Source organism: Corticium candelabrum, chromosome 17 (assembly GCF_963422355.1).
Source record: "Corticium candelabrum chromosome 17, ooCorCand1.1, whole genome shotgun sequence".
Lineage (NCBI taxonomy): Eukaryota > Metazoa > Porifera > Homoscleromorpha > Homosclerophorida > Plakinidae > Corticium > Corticium candelabrum.
Genome location: NC_085101.1, coordinates 767742 through 786388, shown reverse-complemented (window position 1 = coordinate 786388; position 18647 = coordinate 767742). Strand labels below are relative to the sequence as shown.

The following is an 18647-nucleotide window of genomic DNA, read 5'->3' as shown; positions in this document are numbered from 1 at the left end:
CTTTTTTGCTATCAGGGTTGCCCAAATTTATTGTTATTTGCTTTACTATGGTGTAACTAGTCATTGAAGCTGCGTTTACACCCCTAGCATACGGTGGGGCACTAATCATGAGATTTAGTGTAACCATGGTCTTTGTTGAGTATAGCTTGTGTTGTTTATATCTAATTGTGTTTGCAGATATTCAGATCTAATTGTTGGAGCTCCCTTTTATGGGCTTTTTGACTCTCCAAACACAGGTAGAATAGTTGCATATCTCTCTGATAAGGAGGTAATTATATTTGTGTACTGTTTATTTCTAATGTAGGTTTGTAACTTGTAACTTTTTTACTTAGAGTAAGTTTCATGATCCAGTAGTTGTAACAGGAATGGTGGCTGGTGGTATGTTTGGCATGGCTATTTCTTCATTAGGTGACATAGATTTGGATGGATATGAAGGTAAGATTTTTTCAACTGATACTACAATCACTCACAATTTTGAAATATTTAGTCTTTCATAATCTGAAATAGTTAAGTTGGGTATTAAGTGCATGTGCACTGATTTCTGCCAGTGAAAGATCATTTTAGAGATGCAGCATCATTACAGTAACTCCCTAGCTTTATTTGTCTGAAGATGGTAAAGTTTGTCGTCCCTATGTGCAGCTGGTTAAGAATACCTTGTGCAAGTGGTTGGCCTTTATAAACTCAGACTGCATTCTCATTCAACACGTTAAGAGATGCAGTTGCAATTGCATTGCCTAAGGAGTGTGCCCATCATTGGTAGTGTCTAAGACACTGGAAGTAAGACAGAGAGCAGGAGACTGACAATACAGATAGACCAGTTTGTCAGTCAGAAGGAGTGGCAGTAACATGTGCAGCTTAATACATATTGAAAGCAAAGCGCATCTTTATTTATTGATTGATGTAGTGCAATTGGCTCTGTGATGGTTAGAACAGAGTTCATTCTATTAACTGATGCATCCCTGGCCGCAAGTTGGTGAGATTGGACACAGACTTGAGAGGCTGTTCACAATACTTGCTCTGTACTTAGTGGTTTACTTCTAAATAGACTACTGTCAAATCAGCTGAGTGAGTACAAGACTTCTCATAAAATGCTGAAACAGTGCTCTGTTGTGCCATCAGTGTAAGCTTCCTAGATATTGACATGATATCCAGGATGGTCACAACTTTGTACGCTGTAACTACAGTACGTACCATGACTCTTTTTTTCTCATCAAAAGCTTGAAACTTCCATTACTTGTTTGACTAACTTGTTTCAAGTTTTTGGCTTCCGTTAGGTGGGTCGCCTTTGGGAGTTAACAGCCCTAATTTTGGATCAGTTGGCAACTTGTGCTGCCTTTTTGTTTTGCTTTTCAGCTTTGATTTGATCTTGAGATGTTGTTCGATTCTCAGTACTTTTCATTGTTGGACCAATTGGCTGGTGAGGAACTGTGTTGGGGAAAACTTATTTCAGGGTGCTGACCAAGCCATGATACTAGGCTAGGTAGTTGGTGATGGGAGTTGCTTGTACCAAGCAGTGTCTCTTTTGCTGGATGACACTGAGAATCACAATTGAGTTTGTGCTGTACTAGAGTTGGTCAAGGTTGTGAACACTGTGCAATGCAATGCCAATTGTTTGCAAGAAAGACTAGTGATTCAGGAAAACCAAGTACATGGTACTCGTCTCACTCAGTTCTACTCTGACAAATGGTCTTGCCCTGGAGTGTTTCGTACGACGACAAAATACACCAGTTTAAACAAGCATATCAGTGCTCTCATTGTAATGTAAGCCAGTCTGCTTGACCTAGTAGCTCTGCATCTCTCCAACATATAATGGCCATATTAATGGTTGGTGTGATTCTGTGAAGATCAAGTCAATTTACTCTTCAGCCTCCATTGAAATCATCGGTGTTAGCTGTCATATTGACATCCTGCCGGAAGCCTCTGGAACCCGAGTCATTTGTTGTGGTCATTCATGCCAGTTTACTAAAAGTTCAGTCTGCAAATATGTCAACAAAGGGAAAGTCTAGATTTAAGTCTGGTCTTGCATTGCTTGATTTCCGGCTTTCTGGAGATGTACAGGCTACAATAGGACAGCTTTTGCAGACACAGTCGACACCACCTCAACTGCAGTCGGAAATGCCTTAAGTTGTTACAGTTACTGTCTACAACCTCGTGTGTTTCTCCATTTTTGCCCTTACTAGTATCTTGCACAACACCTTTCAGATGCCCCCATTCAGCTAAATGTATTCATTCACCACTACCAAAGTCCACGCAATCTTTATGTTCATCTTCCAACTGATCATCTCTGTCACCACTGACCTCTCATTCACCTTCTCCTGAACAGATTCCACTTTATAGTAAATCCTTATAAAAGGGTTAGTCTGTTTTGCCTTGAACTGGTGACAAAGTCAGAATGCTTAATGCTGAACATAGCAAACAGAGAATCAGGAAATTTTGTCTATGTTGGCAGTCAAACGTAATGTTTTTTGTTCATGACTTATATTTGATTGGTCAAAGATGTGATGGAGACTTTTCTTACTGAGAAGGAAAAAGAACAATTGGACTAGTGGCTGTTCAGATATGCAAAGGTCTGCTTTGTTTCATTATTTGAATTGTGCTGATCATGTCAGTGTGTGGTTGGACTCACAGCAGAGACAAACCATGACTACAGCTATGCAGAGCACCAGTTCAGAGGAGGAAAGGGTGTTAGGGAGAGCTATGGGACTACCTATTGACTGGCTAAAAAGAATGACTTTCGGTAAATTTTTCTTTCTCTCCTCTCTTGCCATTGCAAGGAACAGAGTATGTTGACCGACTAAAGCAAGAAGATCCTACTCAGAAAGGTAGTTCATCTCTTTACCACTACACCTACCAAAGACTTTGTGGAAACATTTTGGTTGTGCGATTTTCATTTATTTTATTTGTTTGTCGCTTCACTTTATTGTCATTAAATATCTGAATCATGTCTAAATCTACCAGGTGGCAGCCGTTGCAGTCTACCTTAGTACTATAATCAGAGTCTTTCACATCTATGTTTCAGCAACTGTACCGATGACTTCCTTCAGTCCGTGGGTACTTGGCAATCTACTTCTTTACTAACTGCTTTATTTTCACATTGTCTTCTTGTCTACTGCGTCACTGTGCGGAGCAAGTAGAATGTCCGCGAGTGTTTCCAGGAGAAATGCGGCGATCCAGAGAGGAAACTGAAAGGCCACCAAGTACTGAACCATTCCTTTTAGTGTCATTAGTTACAATAAACTTAAACCTGCTTTTATAAAAACCACAAAAATCTCAGAAAAAGCAAAGCCTTCTGGTCTACTGTTTCAGTCAGCTAGGCACCAAGCGACACATTCTCACTCTTGCACCTATGAAAAGTTTAGGAAAACCCTAGATTTAACAATAAACCGACTGTAGAAATGTGTTGCTATTACTCTATCTGCAGGAGTCAACTGCAACAAGATTGGTGAAGCAGAACTTCATGAACTTACTTTACGGTTGTCGTCACGTGCACTAGATTTATCTAGGTGGATCTATAATTATGCCGTCACTGTATATGGGTAGTTGTGTATGTACGAGAGAGAGGTATATGGACTACTGTAGAAGTAGCGAGTATAGAATGGTACACAGTTGGTCCAATTAATGTATACACTGTCAACAGTGTGTACAATCACTTAGCACATTCAACTACCCCGTACCTCTGAATTATGCTTTCTCCAAGCTGTATTAGATTAGTCTCGTGTAGCTAGACCCTCTCTGCCATCATACTTCTGGTGGGAAAGGGTCTGGTGAACAGCCTTGATGTGTTTGTTCTCTGCTCCACTGATAACACAGTGGACCAAACACATCTTTAGTGGTTACCAATGGTATGCTTAAGCACATACACCGTGCAACGCCATCTGGCACGTGTCAGCCGACACCAATATTTACAAGTACGTTTATGTGATACTTATTGCAATCTCATTGTACACATGTACCATTTGGCAATTGAGACATGACGTCCATGCAAGTACAACTACGCTTTACATAGATGTGTATATGAATGTTTGCATGCTTGTGTACACATAGCAGTTTACATGTTGATCGTGGGCATTGTTTGCTGATGCATATACGTGGGCTTGTGTTGCTGTGGCTGTTTTTCTGCGCCGTCGATACGTTGCAAGGTGAGGATTGCAGCGCAGTGACATACTTACTTTACTAAACTAAGTGCACTACAATAGAGCAGAGATATGGGGTTGGTGAGTGAACTTTGTCAGAATTACAGGTGGTTATGATCTCACGGTTCCTTGTGATAAATAAGTCACTTATTTCAATAAGGGGTGTATGGCATACCATTGGTAACCACTAAAGATGCATTTAGTCCACCGTTTATCGGTAGAGCTGAGAACGAACACATCAAAGGCTGTTTACGGTAATACCAGACCCTTTTCTGACGGAAGTATGATGGCAGAGAGGGTCTGGTTTCTGGCTACACGAGACTAGTATTAGATGACCACAGAGTCTTTGCATGCTACATTCAGCAGCTGAGATTTGTCATTCTGTGGCACTGTTGAGAATTCAGAAGTCATTCTGTTTGTTGGTTGTGTCTAGACCACGAAGTGCAGAAGGGATGTGCTTTTTCCAGGGCCTTCATAAAGCAGTACATAAGAGTTCCTTTGTACAGTACTGGCAAAACGTTACCGGCCATCCCATTTACTTCCGTTTCACAAGACCATGTAATAAATCATAAGTTGAAGTTACTCCTGAATATTTCGCAGTTGTTTGCACATTTATGTAAATGATCGCTGTGCAGTTTTAGGTTTGCATAGTCATTCACAAAAGAAAAAAGGGTAGTTATTTTCAGGTTTTAGCATGAGCAAAATCTGAGTGGGTTCTAAGTAACTGCATTTAAACTTTACTATACTTAAAAGCAAAGGCAACTACTAATGCAGTTGCTATTCTTTTCCGTTTGTCCATCATTTAGAGATGTTTTCGTTACACAACATTAGATCTCCATTTGGCATACGTTAGAGATACCCGGATGTGTCAAGTTTCCATGATTTGCTAAATCAGTTTCAAATCTTCTATCTGACATTTTTGACTCAATTAGACATATCTACGTTTAGAAACCTTACTGTGGAATAGTGATCCAAGTTTGCTGCACTTGTGTAATCAGGTAGAAGCATTAATTCTGGAGAAAAGTCATAAAGAATAGCACATTCCACACTGCAAGCTGTTATGAAGAAGAAAAAGGAGACAGATTCAGTGAAAGATTTGTAAAGAAAAGGCCGCCCACAGAAAGCTACAGCAAGAGACAATTGAATTCAGAAACGTCTTGCAGAGAGAAGTCACTAGTTTATAGCAGTGCGATTGAATCTGGCATGGGAGCAGTCGACTAATGTAGGCACTGCTATTTGCACAGTTTGCAATCAAGTAATTGAGAGCAATCTTGACAGCGATGCTGCAGTAAAAAACCTTTTCTTGCTAGGCTGCAAAAGCTGAAGCGATTGAAGTGGGCTAGAGAGCATAAAAATGGTCAAAGTCTGACTGTCAATCCATCCTGTGGTTAAATGAATCAACAACATTCAAACTTTGGCAAGGATCTCGGCGAGTTCTCATTCAAGGGTGCTGTAACAGCTTGTGCTTGGCCCGAACAATAAAACACGGAGGAAAGGTTATGGTGTGGGAAGCAATGGCAAGATCTGGGATGGGACGCTTGCATTTCATAAATGGCTATGTTAGCATCATTGACAAGTATGTCAAACAGAATAGTCAAGTTTGTGCTGGCAATCATTTAGTTTTCAGAAAGACAACGCTTCTTGCCACACAACGAAAACAAACCAATATCTTCTCAAGAACAAAATTAACATCATGAACCAGCCAGCTCAGTCACCTGACCGAAACCCAATTGAAAATGTATGGAATATCATGAAGGAGCGACTCGAAAACTTGTCTCCAACAGATTTAAAAGAGCTGAAGCCATGTAATTTAAATGTCTCGCACAGCATGGAAAGACGACAACAGAGAACTAAAAGTGGGTAGCATGCCAGCACGAGTAAACGCCATAATTAGAAACAAGGGTGGGGTGACGAAGTACTAATGTCCTTTTAACAGCTGCCTAAATGTGAACAGCAAACCTAACGTCTTGCATGCCTTTTCAGAGCTGATAGAAACTAAAATTACGTTGAAAATAGAATATATTACAATTTAGATAGGTGGACTGAAACTTTTTGCTGTTACTGTACTTGCTACATATGTTCATAGTGATGTCCTTTCTATTCTCAATAAACTGAGCCTCTTCTTGCAGCGCAGTGTAGTGAATTATGGAGATACGAGCTCAAAGGTAAAGACAGCTGGTAAGGCAGTGTTGTTGTTGCAACATGAACCTGGCCAACATCTTGCTAGCCTGATAGCTGAACAGCAGGAAGATTTAAATTAATTTGTCTTTCAGAATTGGCGATGATGTCACTGTTAACTTGCAGATGAAGCTCTCCAGCAATTTTCAGTCCAATTTCATACACAGGCACTAGTGGATAACATCAATCCATGATTCTCATCCATTGCTGTTTGGATGTTTGGGCTGTGTTTGATCCTTGTAATATACGTCCTGCCAATGGTCTTGTAGGGTATGCTGATGAGCAGATACGGGTGTTGACAAATAGTTTTGGGCAGAGAGCCATTGAACATCTAGGGTTTGTTACGAAGGATTTGACTGGTGGTTGATTTGCAGGTCACTCCTTTACGTTTCTTCAACTTCAGTACTACTGGCTGTTGGACAGTTTTATCGCTGTTGGACAGTTTTATCACTCATAAATGCTGGATCTGAGAGAGGATTCTCATGCCAGAATCGGATTGTGACCAAACATCAAAACCACCTGCTGGAAGAGAAACCCAATCAGCTAATGCAAAATTTTGCATGAAGGGGTGTCCCTCCCTGAGCACAAGTGAACACCATCTACTGATCTACTAGTCGTACTGTACCTTTCATATCTATAAACAAGATAGCTGATATCAATATATGTGTAGTTAATAGGTGTTGTTAATGTCAACAATTTGAGCAGTAAAATATTAGTTACAGTTTTGGAGACTCCTAGGAAAACCCCTGAGTGGCAATACTTTTCATTTTTCAAGAGCAAACTTGATGCAATCTTGATTGTAATGCGGTAGTAGATTTAGTGATTTATCGTAATGTTTTGTATGTATTTTAGTTCTCTAGAGGTGAAGAGATGTTGTTTAGACATATTAGCAAAGATAAGACTGTGCCAATGTGGAATACTGATCTTTTCATATACTGTAAATCTACAAATATTCGTATGTGACTATTTTCGTACATTTGACGAGAAGAACGTTTGTACACATCTTATTTTGTACAGGCTTTAACGGACAATTGTAGCGTGTGCTAGGTCAAGTAACTGTTTCTTTGTACGTGCATCAGAGTACGTGATTCATAAGTTCTAAGCTAGAGCAAAGTGGTATCCATGCTTGGCTCATGACAAAAGATCAAAAGGAACTACTACCACTACCAAGGAAATCACGATCATCATTATCTGGGATTCAACGAGAGGACATCGCAGTTGCGAATTGTGGTGTAGATGAAGAAGCTCTGGATCGAGATCACTTGACAGCTAAATGCAGAAAGAGAGGACGATATCACGTCTACGACTTCAAGACTAGACTGACTATTGTCCGATTTGCTAAATAATGTGGAATTACGAGAAATTTCACTTGTTTGCAAAGGTTGTTGTTGAATCACAGAATCACAAAAGTCAACAGTTCAATCTATCCACAATGCATATCGAAAAGAGTTACTGGTATCGAACCAACTGTCTAAGGAAATGGTACAACTAGCAGAAAAATGTCACGGCAGATGCCTTCTTGGACTGGCATTGGCCAAAAAGTGATCACTTATATTACTTGCATGCTTTGCGAGACAACTCGTCGTCAACCAAAGCGTAGTGTTGGGTGCGCATTAGGATTAATTTGAAAGAAACCGTCACTGCTGCAAGAACATCAAATGTCTGGTTTATCTTCTGTTGGTGCCATTGCTAAATGTCTGTCAGAGTACTTTCAGAAACAGTTTGAGTTGAGTGACATCATGACGTTGCAAATTGAACACGTTGTACATAGAGAGTTTTATTTTGGTCTTTCTGTAGTTGTAAAACCAGTGTATTGTTCAGTTGGATCTTGTGTTGTGGTACATTGATCACCAAAATTGCTAGTGGCGATTTCTAATAACGGTTTGTCATCCAGGAAAATTTTTAGTAAGCTTTTTAATTTAATTTTAAATACGAACAATACGAAATAAAATGCTTACAAAAATTTTTGGATTTACAGTATTTGTTTAATATTCAGCTGTAGAATGGTTACTTTATGAATGTTGCTACCACAACACAAGATCCAACTGAATAATACGCTGGTTTTACAACAACAGAAGACCAAAATGAAACTCTCTACGTACATATGTCCAGTTTGCAACGTTATGATGTCATTCAAGTCAAACTGTTTCTGAAAGTACTTTGACAGACCTTTAGCAATGGCATCAACAGAAGATGAACCAGACAGTTGATGTTTTGCAGTAATGGCGGTTTATTCTTGGGGCTCATTGTGAACGTGGGCTTATTGTGAATGTGGGCTCATTGTGAATGTGAGCTCATTGTGAAAATGTGGACATAATGCAGAATGCATCTGCCAGTGTTGAAGTTGAACTTTTGCTTTTGCATACGAAGTTTTCTTCTTTTCAGTTGTAAATTTTGAATGTCTCATTTTGCACATTGTGTATGTTTACAGTAAGGTAAATTTTGCAGTAGTTTGATAGTCTAGAAACATGTTTGTTTTGTAGATGTGGCTGTGGCTGCTCCATTTATTGGCTCGTTGCAGAGCGGTGAAGTCTACATTTATCGTGGTTCTGAGTATGGACTAAGAAATATTGCCAGTCAGGTATGAGATCTTGCTGCATTGTGCATTACATATTTAGTGATAAGAAAGGACACCGAATGTTCTGACAATTGGCTGCTAGACATGGTTTGAACATTTGTCTAGTTTGCAAATCACACTTGGACACAATGCTACTTTTACTAGTAGAACTAAACCTACATAGGGTATATGGTAAAAGAAAGAAACAGCATACTATTAATGACATGTTAACGTAATGGATTTGTTGTGATCTTTTGTCCTTAATGCAAGGAGCTAGTAGTAAGAGCAATATGATGTAGTACAGTCATAAATTTGTTAAATTAGGCTAGTTGGTACACATAAGGAATTTGACATCCAAGTGCAAATGTATGGGCGTGGCTTAAATATAGACATGGTCTTATGCATATCCACCTCTACCACGCAATTTCAAAATCCTGTGGAGAACCTTGATTTGAGTTGGTGGAAAAGAAGTCTTGCAGCTGCAATTAAACAGAATCAACATCAGGACACAAGTAGTTACTTTTGGGGTGCCAATGAATGAACGTGACATTGCTTTGTCAAGAACATTAAATTTTATGCATGATCTGTTAATTGTTAGTGAATTTGCTGTAAATAGACGTCCCAATATACTTTGACTGTATGACGAATTCTAATGTCTGATATCACTATTATTTAGTTAGAGGATTACTATTTGTCCTTGTAGTTGTGAAACATTTACATCATATCAATGATTAATTATTAAATTACGTTAGGCAGATGTTCTAGTTTGTGAGGTGGGATGTTTTGGGTTGAGCACTAGAGTCAGCTTACTTTATCCAGTACTTTTTTTTAACTTGGTGCTTTGTGCATTGATCATTGATCACCATATTTTTATGTAAAGACTAAAGGAGGTACCCAGCATTGCTCATAAAACGCAGATGTATGTGACAGTGTAGTGTATCTGCTTACACATACCTATTGCAACTTCAACTATGTGGCAGTCTGGATGAATCATAAAATACTTTGTAGGTACTTTATTTGAACAAATGACTCAGACATAGTGAAGTATTTAAATAAGCATGTCAGATATTGTTCTTTACTACAGATAGAAACACAACAAACACAGTAGTAATGTCTATCAAGCCTTCCTTAGTCCAGCTGTCATCTCTGCTTAGGCAAAGCCAAAATGAAATCTGGATAGTTCAAAATAGTGTGTTCAGGCATGTGCATAGTGGTAAGCTATGTTGCTATGCATTTTTGCCTCAGCTTCTATTTGTTATCTTGAGTATGACCAGCATTTTTACTTTATTTGCTAGTCTGCCTATGCAGCGTGCTTTATGGAAGCAAATGTAGAAACACAATGCCATGTGGATGAACTTTGATTGGCGACTGGGGAGAAAGCATTCCAGTAAAGAATTAAAATGCCATTATTGTTGGTATGTAGTCCTTTTCAGCCTGTATAATTTTGTGGCAATTGGCTTGAGATTTAGTGTCATTGGGTTACACACACACACACACACACACACACACACACACACACACACACACACACACACACACACACACACACACACACACACACACACACACACACACACACACACACACACACACACCACACCACACCACACCACACCACACCACACCATACAAACACACACACACCACACCACATCACACCATACAAACACACACACACACACACACACACACACACACACACACACACACACACACACACACACACACACACCACACCACACCACACCACATCATACAAACACACACACACACACCACACCACACCATACAAACACACACACACACACACACACACACACACACACACACACACACACACACACACACACACACCACACGCACACACCACACACACACACACACACACACACACACACACACACACACACACACACACACACACACACACACACACACACACCTGGAACCTGGAATTCCGCCATACCCACTATGGGCTTCAGGATCGCAGAAGTTTTCGCCAAGAAGAGCGGTCATTGGCTTGTGACGGGTCAATATTCAATGACACCAGGTCTCGTTGAATGGTATCAATCCACCTGTTCTTTGGACCAAGCTGAGGGCATTTCACATTATGCAACTTGCTTGTCAGTAACAACTTTTGTGGACGAGAAATGTTCATCCGTTGTAAATGACCAAGCTACTGCAATCTTTGATGTTGAATTTGACGTTTAATTGGTTCTTCCTTGGCAGATTTCAAATTGAAGGAATTTCTTATCTTGTTCAGTCTTGATACACCCAAGATAGATCTAATACAGCGTATATGAAAAGTGTTCAGTCTTCGAATATCTACTTGAGTGATTGCCCAAGTCTCACAACCATATAGTAAAACTGGCATCACTAGTGACCTAAAGACTCTCAGTTTTGTGTTCTTGCTAAATCCTTGGTTTGTGAACACTCTACGTTTCCAAGAACAGAATGTCCTGCTAGCTTTCTGAATACGTTCAACAACCTCTAAGTGACAATCCCCTGACTTAGTCACAATGCTGCCCAAATAGCAGAATTCAGAAACATTCTCTAGAACACGACCAGCAATCGAGATGTTTGCTTCTTCAGCACCAATACTCAGGATTTTAGGTTTGTCAGTGTTGATTCGCATACCCCATTTCATACATGTATCATGGAAAACATTTACCATCTGCTGCAACTCACTTCTTGACATACCTAGTAGGGCCAAGTCATCGGCATACATGGGAGCTTTGATCTTATGTGTTCCATCAGGTTTTACACGATAATTCATGAACAGGCCACCACCCTCAAACTTGTCCAGAGTCTCACGCATAATTCTGTTCATAAACAGATTGAACAAGACTGGAGACATCACACATCCTTGACGGACACCTGTGGTTACTTCAAATCTTGAAGAGATTTCTCCCCTGTTTTGCACAACACAGCCTGTACCATCGTGCAGGTCAACAATCAATCTAACCACTTTATCTTTTGTGCCAGAATCTTTGAAAATTTTGGTGAGAGCATGTCTTGGTACAAATGCTTTCGAGAGGTCAACGAAAGGAATATGTAAGTTGGATCTGTACTCTACGGCCTTCTCAATGACTTGTCGAAGTACCCAAATCTGGTCAATTGTTCCCCTCTGAGGATGAAAACCACATTGCTCTTCTAAAAGAGAAGGTTCTATCACTGGTTTCAGCCGACGTAGCAGAATATTGGCAAGGACTTTCCCAGGAATACTGAGCAATGATATCCCACGATAGTTATCACATACCAGACGGTCCTTCTTTTTGAATAATGGAAGCAGAACTGAATCTTTCCATTCTTGAGGTACTTTACCAGTCTTCCAGATCATTTGAATAATCTCAATTAGCCAGTCGACAAGTTCAGGTTATCCAGCTCTGAGAAACTCTGCTGCTATTCCGTCCTGACCAGTTGCCTTACCATTCTTCAACTTTCCAATGGCTTCTGTAATTTCCTCATCATTGAGTGCAGTGCCAGGAACTGAACAAGGAGACACCCCAGTGTCCAAGGTCACTGCACAGGTCACGTTTAACACTGACTCAAAGTGGCGTTGCCAACGAGCTAATTGATCTTCAGTTGTCAACAATTTGTATCCTTGTTCATCTAAGATCAGATCAGGAGGCCGCACCGACATCTTATCAAACTTCCTGAGTTTCCTAAAGAACTCGCCATGCTTGTGTTGCTTACAATCACTTTCCAAATTTCTCCTTTCCTGATCTAGCCATTTCTGTTTGTCCTTTCTTACAGCAGTTTTCGCTATTCTTTGCAGTTCAGTATATTTGGCACGTGTTTCTTGTTTATCCTGAGATTGCATCCAATGGATGTGAGCATCATGCTTCTTATCAATCAGCTCTAAAGCTTGCTCTGAAATCCAACTGTTCTTTGCCCTTCTTGGTGCAACAAGATGTTCTTTTGCTGAATCCATAACTGCGTTGCAAAATTCAGACCAGTTATCTTCGACAGTGTCACTAGATCTTTGCAAGAACTTGGCAGTTATACTAGCCCTGTATTCACCTAGGGCTTTTGGGTCTCTCCAGACATCTCTTCTTAGACTGTTTGCTTGTTTTGTGACCTTTGGCATTTGCAGTTTCAATACCAGCTTACTAACAACTAATTTGTGATCACTTTCGAAATCAGGGCCTCGTTTTACTCTGGTGTCATGAACCATGGACCTCATACGATGCTTGACCAAAATGAAATCTTTCACGCTTGGCTGCGAACAACCACTGGGAGGATACCCTGTGGCAGTATGAATATGTTTGTGCTGAAAGAGAGTGTCCGTAACTACCAGCGCATAAGCATCGGCAAAGTCCAGCAGTCTCATTCCATTGTCACTGGTTGTTTTACCTAACCCAAAGTTGCCTGTTAGTGGAGATCGCTTCTGTCCAATTCTAGCATTGAAGACCCCCAAACAATCACCAAAGATTCGGTCTTTTGCATTGCCAAGTCTAGCTGCTGGTAATACAAATCTTTCTCTTCATCCTCACTCTGTTCAGTTGGTGCATATCCAACTACAACATTCAAAACACCTCTTTCTGTCATGAGGTCCACCCGCATAACCCTATCCGAGATTGAGTCAAAACACTTCACTGATTTCACGACATCACGTTGCATAATCAGACCAACACCTCTTGCAGCTACGCCAATTGTTCCAGAAAAATACAGATTGTAACCAGACTGGTCATCCAACTCCATACAGTCGGAACCAGGCAGGTGAGTTTCAGTGATAGCACATAAAAGAATTGAGCTGCTGCTAATTCTTGGGCAAAGAAGGTTGGGTCGAGCTGTACCCTGTAATGTCCTAATATTCCATAGACCAATCATTAAAATTTTATTTCTCTTCCAGAACTTGCTTGTGATGTTCATCCTCTTGTGACTAAATCGAGAGACATGAACTACATTTGCTGTATGCTGCTGAGATGAAATTGGCATGGAGTTTTTCACAGCAATATTTAGAGAGTTGTGAAAACGTCTTAGATGGTTTCTCATAGAGTTGACTGATGATAACTTACTTTGACAGCTGGCAACTGGACAGTGAATTGGTTGACCATTAGTTGACATTATTGTAAGATGTGCTAACTTCCGACTAGTTGTTGAGTTGCCATGATTAGTTGTAGATTTCATGGCAACCCCTTCCCGCGCACAACTCCTTGATCCCCGGGTTGCCTCTAGATCTTCGGAGCCCAGTCCTATTCCTGGCGTCACTGGCTCGTTTCCCAGCATCACCCCTATTTCTGTCCACATGCAGGGGAACACGCTCTATTCTGCAAGTAGTAGCAAATACACAGTCAGATGACCAGCTTGCTGGGCTAGCGCATCCTAGCCTCACATCATCCTCAGCTTGCCAAGGCTGAAGTTAGCATGCATTTCCTCCCCCTGGCCAGGGAACTACCGGAAATACAAGGTCCCGTAGGGTACCCTCTTGGAGGGTTCAGTGAGAGGACTTTCACTCCCCCCCACACACACACGCATGCACACACACACACACACACACACACACACACACACACACACACACACACACACACACACACACACATACACACACACACCACACACACACACACATCATTCATCCATGTTCTGCCTTCACTTGAGTAAGTCATGCAGGCACATTGTCACTTCCGTAATTGGTAGACTTTATTACCTTCAATGTAATATTTTGATTCTGTTCGCATTTGATAACAGAAATTTATATGATTTCTTATAACCTTGCTGTTAAAGTTTTGGTGGCGGTGACAACAAGAGAGGATCTTTGGGCTGTTTTGGTGATTGACAAGACCTGCCTTGTTTTGTGTTGTAAAGATGTAACCATGTTGAGAAAACTGTAGGCGGGGTATGCACACACACACACACACACACACACACACACACACACACACACACACACACACACACACACACACACACACACACACACACACACACACACACACACACACACACACACACACACACACACACATTGGCAGGGTTTCCCCAGAATTAAAATGAAACAGGGCGGTTTATTAATATTACTACATTGTTATTAATATTAATGTAATGTGGTTAATATTACTGACGGAGCTACTGACGGTATATAGTTGAACAATCAGTAGAACAATTGATAAAAAAGTTAGATCAAACGATACGTCTAGCACTGACAGTGAAGAGATCTTCACCACAAAATGGGAAGACAACAATGACAACTAAGTTAGATCAGTTTCACCAGTGATGCTTAAAGAATGGAATTAAATGCGTGTTCACCTGTTGATGTCAAAACAAGACAGGTCTGAAGGTGGAACTTCACAGATCACATTGCAAAAGCTGTACACACGTATACCTCTTCTATTTCTATTTACCATTCTCTCCACCTCTTTACGTGCCTTCTGTATGCATACAAATAGATAGAATGTTCGTACTCATGTAGAGTCCTGAGATCCAGAAATTTTCTGATGTTGTTGGTAAATACTTTAGGAGTACACCCTCCAAATCCAAACGAGGTGGCCCGCCCTGCTAAAAGATCCAGGGAGAAAACCTGCACACACACACACACACACACACACACACACACACACACACACACACACACACACACACCATCCATCCATTTGCTGCTTGTGCTCCATGATTACCATGAGGGTACAGGAGATGCAGACCAAAAACATCAAGTCGACACTGCTCGAGGTCTGTCTTGACAAAAACGCTGGTGATTATAAAGACCCTGTTGTTTGAAAGTCTGATGTTTTCTGATTTCTTGTTGAAATGCCCTGCATTAAGTTAGATGATGGTGTGCCAAAAGGTGCACTCTTTAGCTTTCTCCCTCCAGGATTGCAACAAGTTACAGTGTTTGAGGTCGCCAGATACAACATTATTGCAACGACGCTTCTGTCCACCAACATGCGCTTGATACTAACAAGAGCAGACACAAGAAGCTGCTTGGCTCAGCGATCATTGGGCACCCATGAGAGATGTTCAAGAAAACAGAGACGACATTGTAGAGAATCGATGAGATCCTTTGCTGTTTAGCCATCTTGCATATTGTTGTGTGACGCTTCTGCTCCCTGACGGAGATCCCCAACATAATTTGAAGGCAACGAATCCAAAAGGACTCAAGACAACGAACATGAGGCTCAAGGAGGACTGTGCACTCGAGACCATACAGCAAGGTTGGAAGAATCACACTGTTGAAAGACGAACCTGAGTGCTGGTCTTGATCTTACTTTGATACCACAAGATCCGAGAGAGTGACTGGAAGGCATGTGAGGCTTTCCAGATTCTGGAATTAATCTTTGTGTCCAATCCATAATCATTTTGAACAATGCTGCCCAAGCACTGGAAATGAGAGACCACTTCAATAGGCATGTCTCCTGGCACAAGGTGGATTGGTACAGGAGTTTGAATGTGTGAGCACTCAGATGGTAAAACTGCTAAGGTTTTCATCTTTTTGCAACTAATTGCAACACCCAGTTTCTTACAGCAGTTTGATAGGGAGTCCAGCATTTCGGTGAGGTCAAGCCAATTGTCTGAGAGAAGAGTCATACCGTCGGCATACTCTAGATCAGTCACCAAAGATTCATATCTCAAGGTCTTCCTGTTCCCGACAAGATCAGCATCATGAAGGTAGGCGTGATCTGTGTTCATCCAGAGCCACGTGAATGGCGACGTCAAGGTAGAGATTGATTAGGGCAGGTGCCAACACACAGGCTTGCCGGACACCGTTGGTGACAGGGAACTTGCCCGATACCTTCCCATAAGCCTTTACTGCGGTGCTGGAATTCTCATGTAGGGCACGAATAGTGGCCAGCAACTTGGCAGGTAACTGAAATGAATAATGAAGGATGTGCCAAAGAGCATCGTGGTTGACCAAATCATATGCCTCTTTAAAATCAATTAAACAAGCATAGATGGGATGGTGATATTCTCGTGCTCTCTTTAACAGTAGCCAAAGAGAAAAGAGTTGGTCTGCACTGCCTCTACTGCAACGGAAACCACATAGTCTTTCACGGAGAAGTTGTTCTACTCTGGGCTTGAGGCGATTTAGGATAGCTTTGGCAAGCATCTTACCAGGTATCCTTAAAGGGCAATATCACGGTAGTTGTCGCAGATGATACGGCTTCCTTTCTTGTACAGGCGCACAAGAGGTTGACTTTGCCGGTCCACCGGAACTAATTCAGTTGCCCAAATGACATCAAAGATAGATTTTAGCCACTGAATAGTCACGTCCTCACCCAAACTGAGCATCTGTAAGGAGATTCCATTTATACGAGGTGCTTTTCCTGATCTTAACTGGGAGATGGCTGATTTGACTTCTCTTCAGAAACAACTCGTCGTTTGACACACGCGTGCACACACACCACACACACACACACACCACACACACACACACACACACACGCGCGCGCGCGCGCGTAAACAAATGGACAAATAGATATGCCCTTTAGTAGGCTACTGAAGATATCACCTCAGCCTATTTCTATTGGGGCCTCCCGCGCTACTCAGAGTTTTAGGTCATGCTGACGTACTTGTAGGTGCTTGGCCAGAGCATGCAAGTGCACTGACTTTGGCGTAGTCTCAGGACTCGACCTCAAGCTCACACGTACTTGTCTGCTGCATGATGTTCTGCCAAGCCAGTGGTCTTGTCCACCTTCAGTCAATGACCAGGTACTCATTTATACTCCTGAGTTGAGAGAGGCAATTGCGTGTGAGTTCCTTGCCTAAGGACTTACGCCTCTGCTCATTTCATACATGAACTCATGACTCAAAGGTCCCAGATGTTTCCATTTTCCAAACAAACACCATGCGTTTACACACACAAATGCCGTAGCAGAGCCAGGAATTTGCAATAGAAGTGTGCATAAAAATTATAGATCGGCATGGCTTTAACTACTTAACTAAAATGGCAAAGAAATAGGTTGTGTTGCAGTGGCTTGGTCAGGTTTGTTGCAACAACTTTTACTGGGTCGTGAGTTTGAGTAGAGCTCTGGTGCCCGAGTAAGTTCTGTCACACCACCCTTATTTGCAAAGTTGGGTGACATACACTACCAGCTGTCATTGCATGTCTAGTAATGTTTTCAGTGTCTGGTAATGTTTTCCATTGTCTCACACTAATCTGTTTTAGTTGACTTTAAACACTGACCAAAGTTGTGCAAAAGGTAGTTAGCATGGCAGCTTGCAAGCAATGGCTGGCGCCGAATAGGGATATGACCCTTGCACGGCCCCATGTGGATCTGCCATTGACATGTGGGTTTTTAGTTGTCCCAAAATTCCTTTTCATATTTGGTTGTCCCTGGCCCATGTAGAAGCTCGGGTAGCAGGGTCGGTAATGTCAGCTGGTGTTTTATTAAAATTAGGGGGTATAGATTTATTAGGTTTTCTTGACCTCTTGGAGTCTATTACCTGAGGCCTCAGAATATTTTGCCCCTTTAGTCAATGTACTAAAGCGGAGATACTAGTAATGACAACCAACATGATACCGGTTAGTGCATCAAATTGGAATCCAAAATTAGTTGTTAATAATTCTGAATCAAACCACTGTTCAGTCTTTGTTATTCCATGGATTTGTTGACAGGTTATACAGCAAGTCATGCTAAAAGCATTTGGCTATGCCCTTGCTAATGCCATTGACATTGATGGCAATCATTATCCAGGTATCAATGTTTATTTGTTTATGACTGAGTCAATTGTTGTATTGTTGTATTGTCTTGTTTGTGTAGATCTGTTAGTTGGAGCATACCAGTCACAAAGAGTGGTTTTGTTTAGGTAGGGGATTGTTTGCTTTGGTATTTTCA

General features: G+C 41.2%; 2 protein-coding genes across 2 annotated transcripts in view; one reads left to right on the top strand and one right to left on the bottom strand.

Annotated features, from left to right (window-relative positions):
- The window catches only part of LOC134192803 (integrin alpha-8-like), a 46945-nt gene that overhangs the window by 18797 nt on the left and 9501 nt on the right, over nucleotides 1–18647 (top strand). The window contains exons 3-7 of the mRNA XM_062661562.1: nucleotides 178–268; nucleotides 333–435; nucleotides 8795–8892; nucleotides 18428–18506; nucleotides 18573–18618. Of these exons, the coding sequence (XP_062517546.1) occupies nucleotides 178–268; nucleotides 333–435; nucleotides 8795–8892; nucleotides 18428–18506; nucleotides 18573–18618 (417 nt within the window). The remainder of the gene's footprint in view (nucleotides 1–177; nucleotides 269–332; nucleotides 436–8794; nucleotides 8893–18427; nucleotides 18507–18572; nucleotides 18619–18647) is intronic.
- LOC134193424 (uncharacterized) lies at nucleotides 15819–16784 on the bottom strand. Its single transcript, XM_062662256.1, has one exon. The coding sequence runs from the start codon at nucleotides 16498–16500 to the stop codon at nucleotides 16036–16038; it is 465 nt and encodes a 154-aa protein (XP_062518240.1). The 5' UTR covers nucleotides 16501–16784; the 3' UTR covers nucleotides 15819–16035.

Excerpts from the sequence above, each read along its gene's own strand:
- LOC134193424 (XM_062662256.1), bottom strand. The coding sequence starts at position 16,500 with ATGAACACAGATCACGCCTACCTTCATGATGCTGATCTTGTCGGGAAC.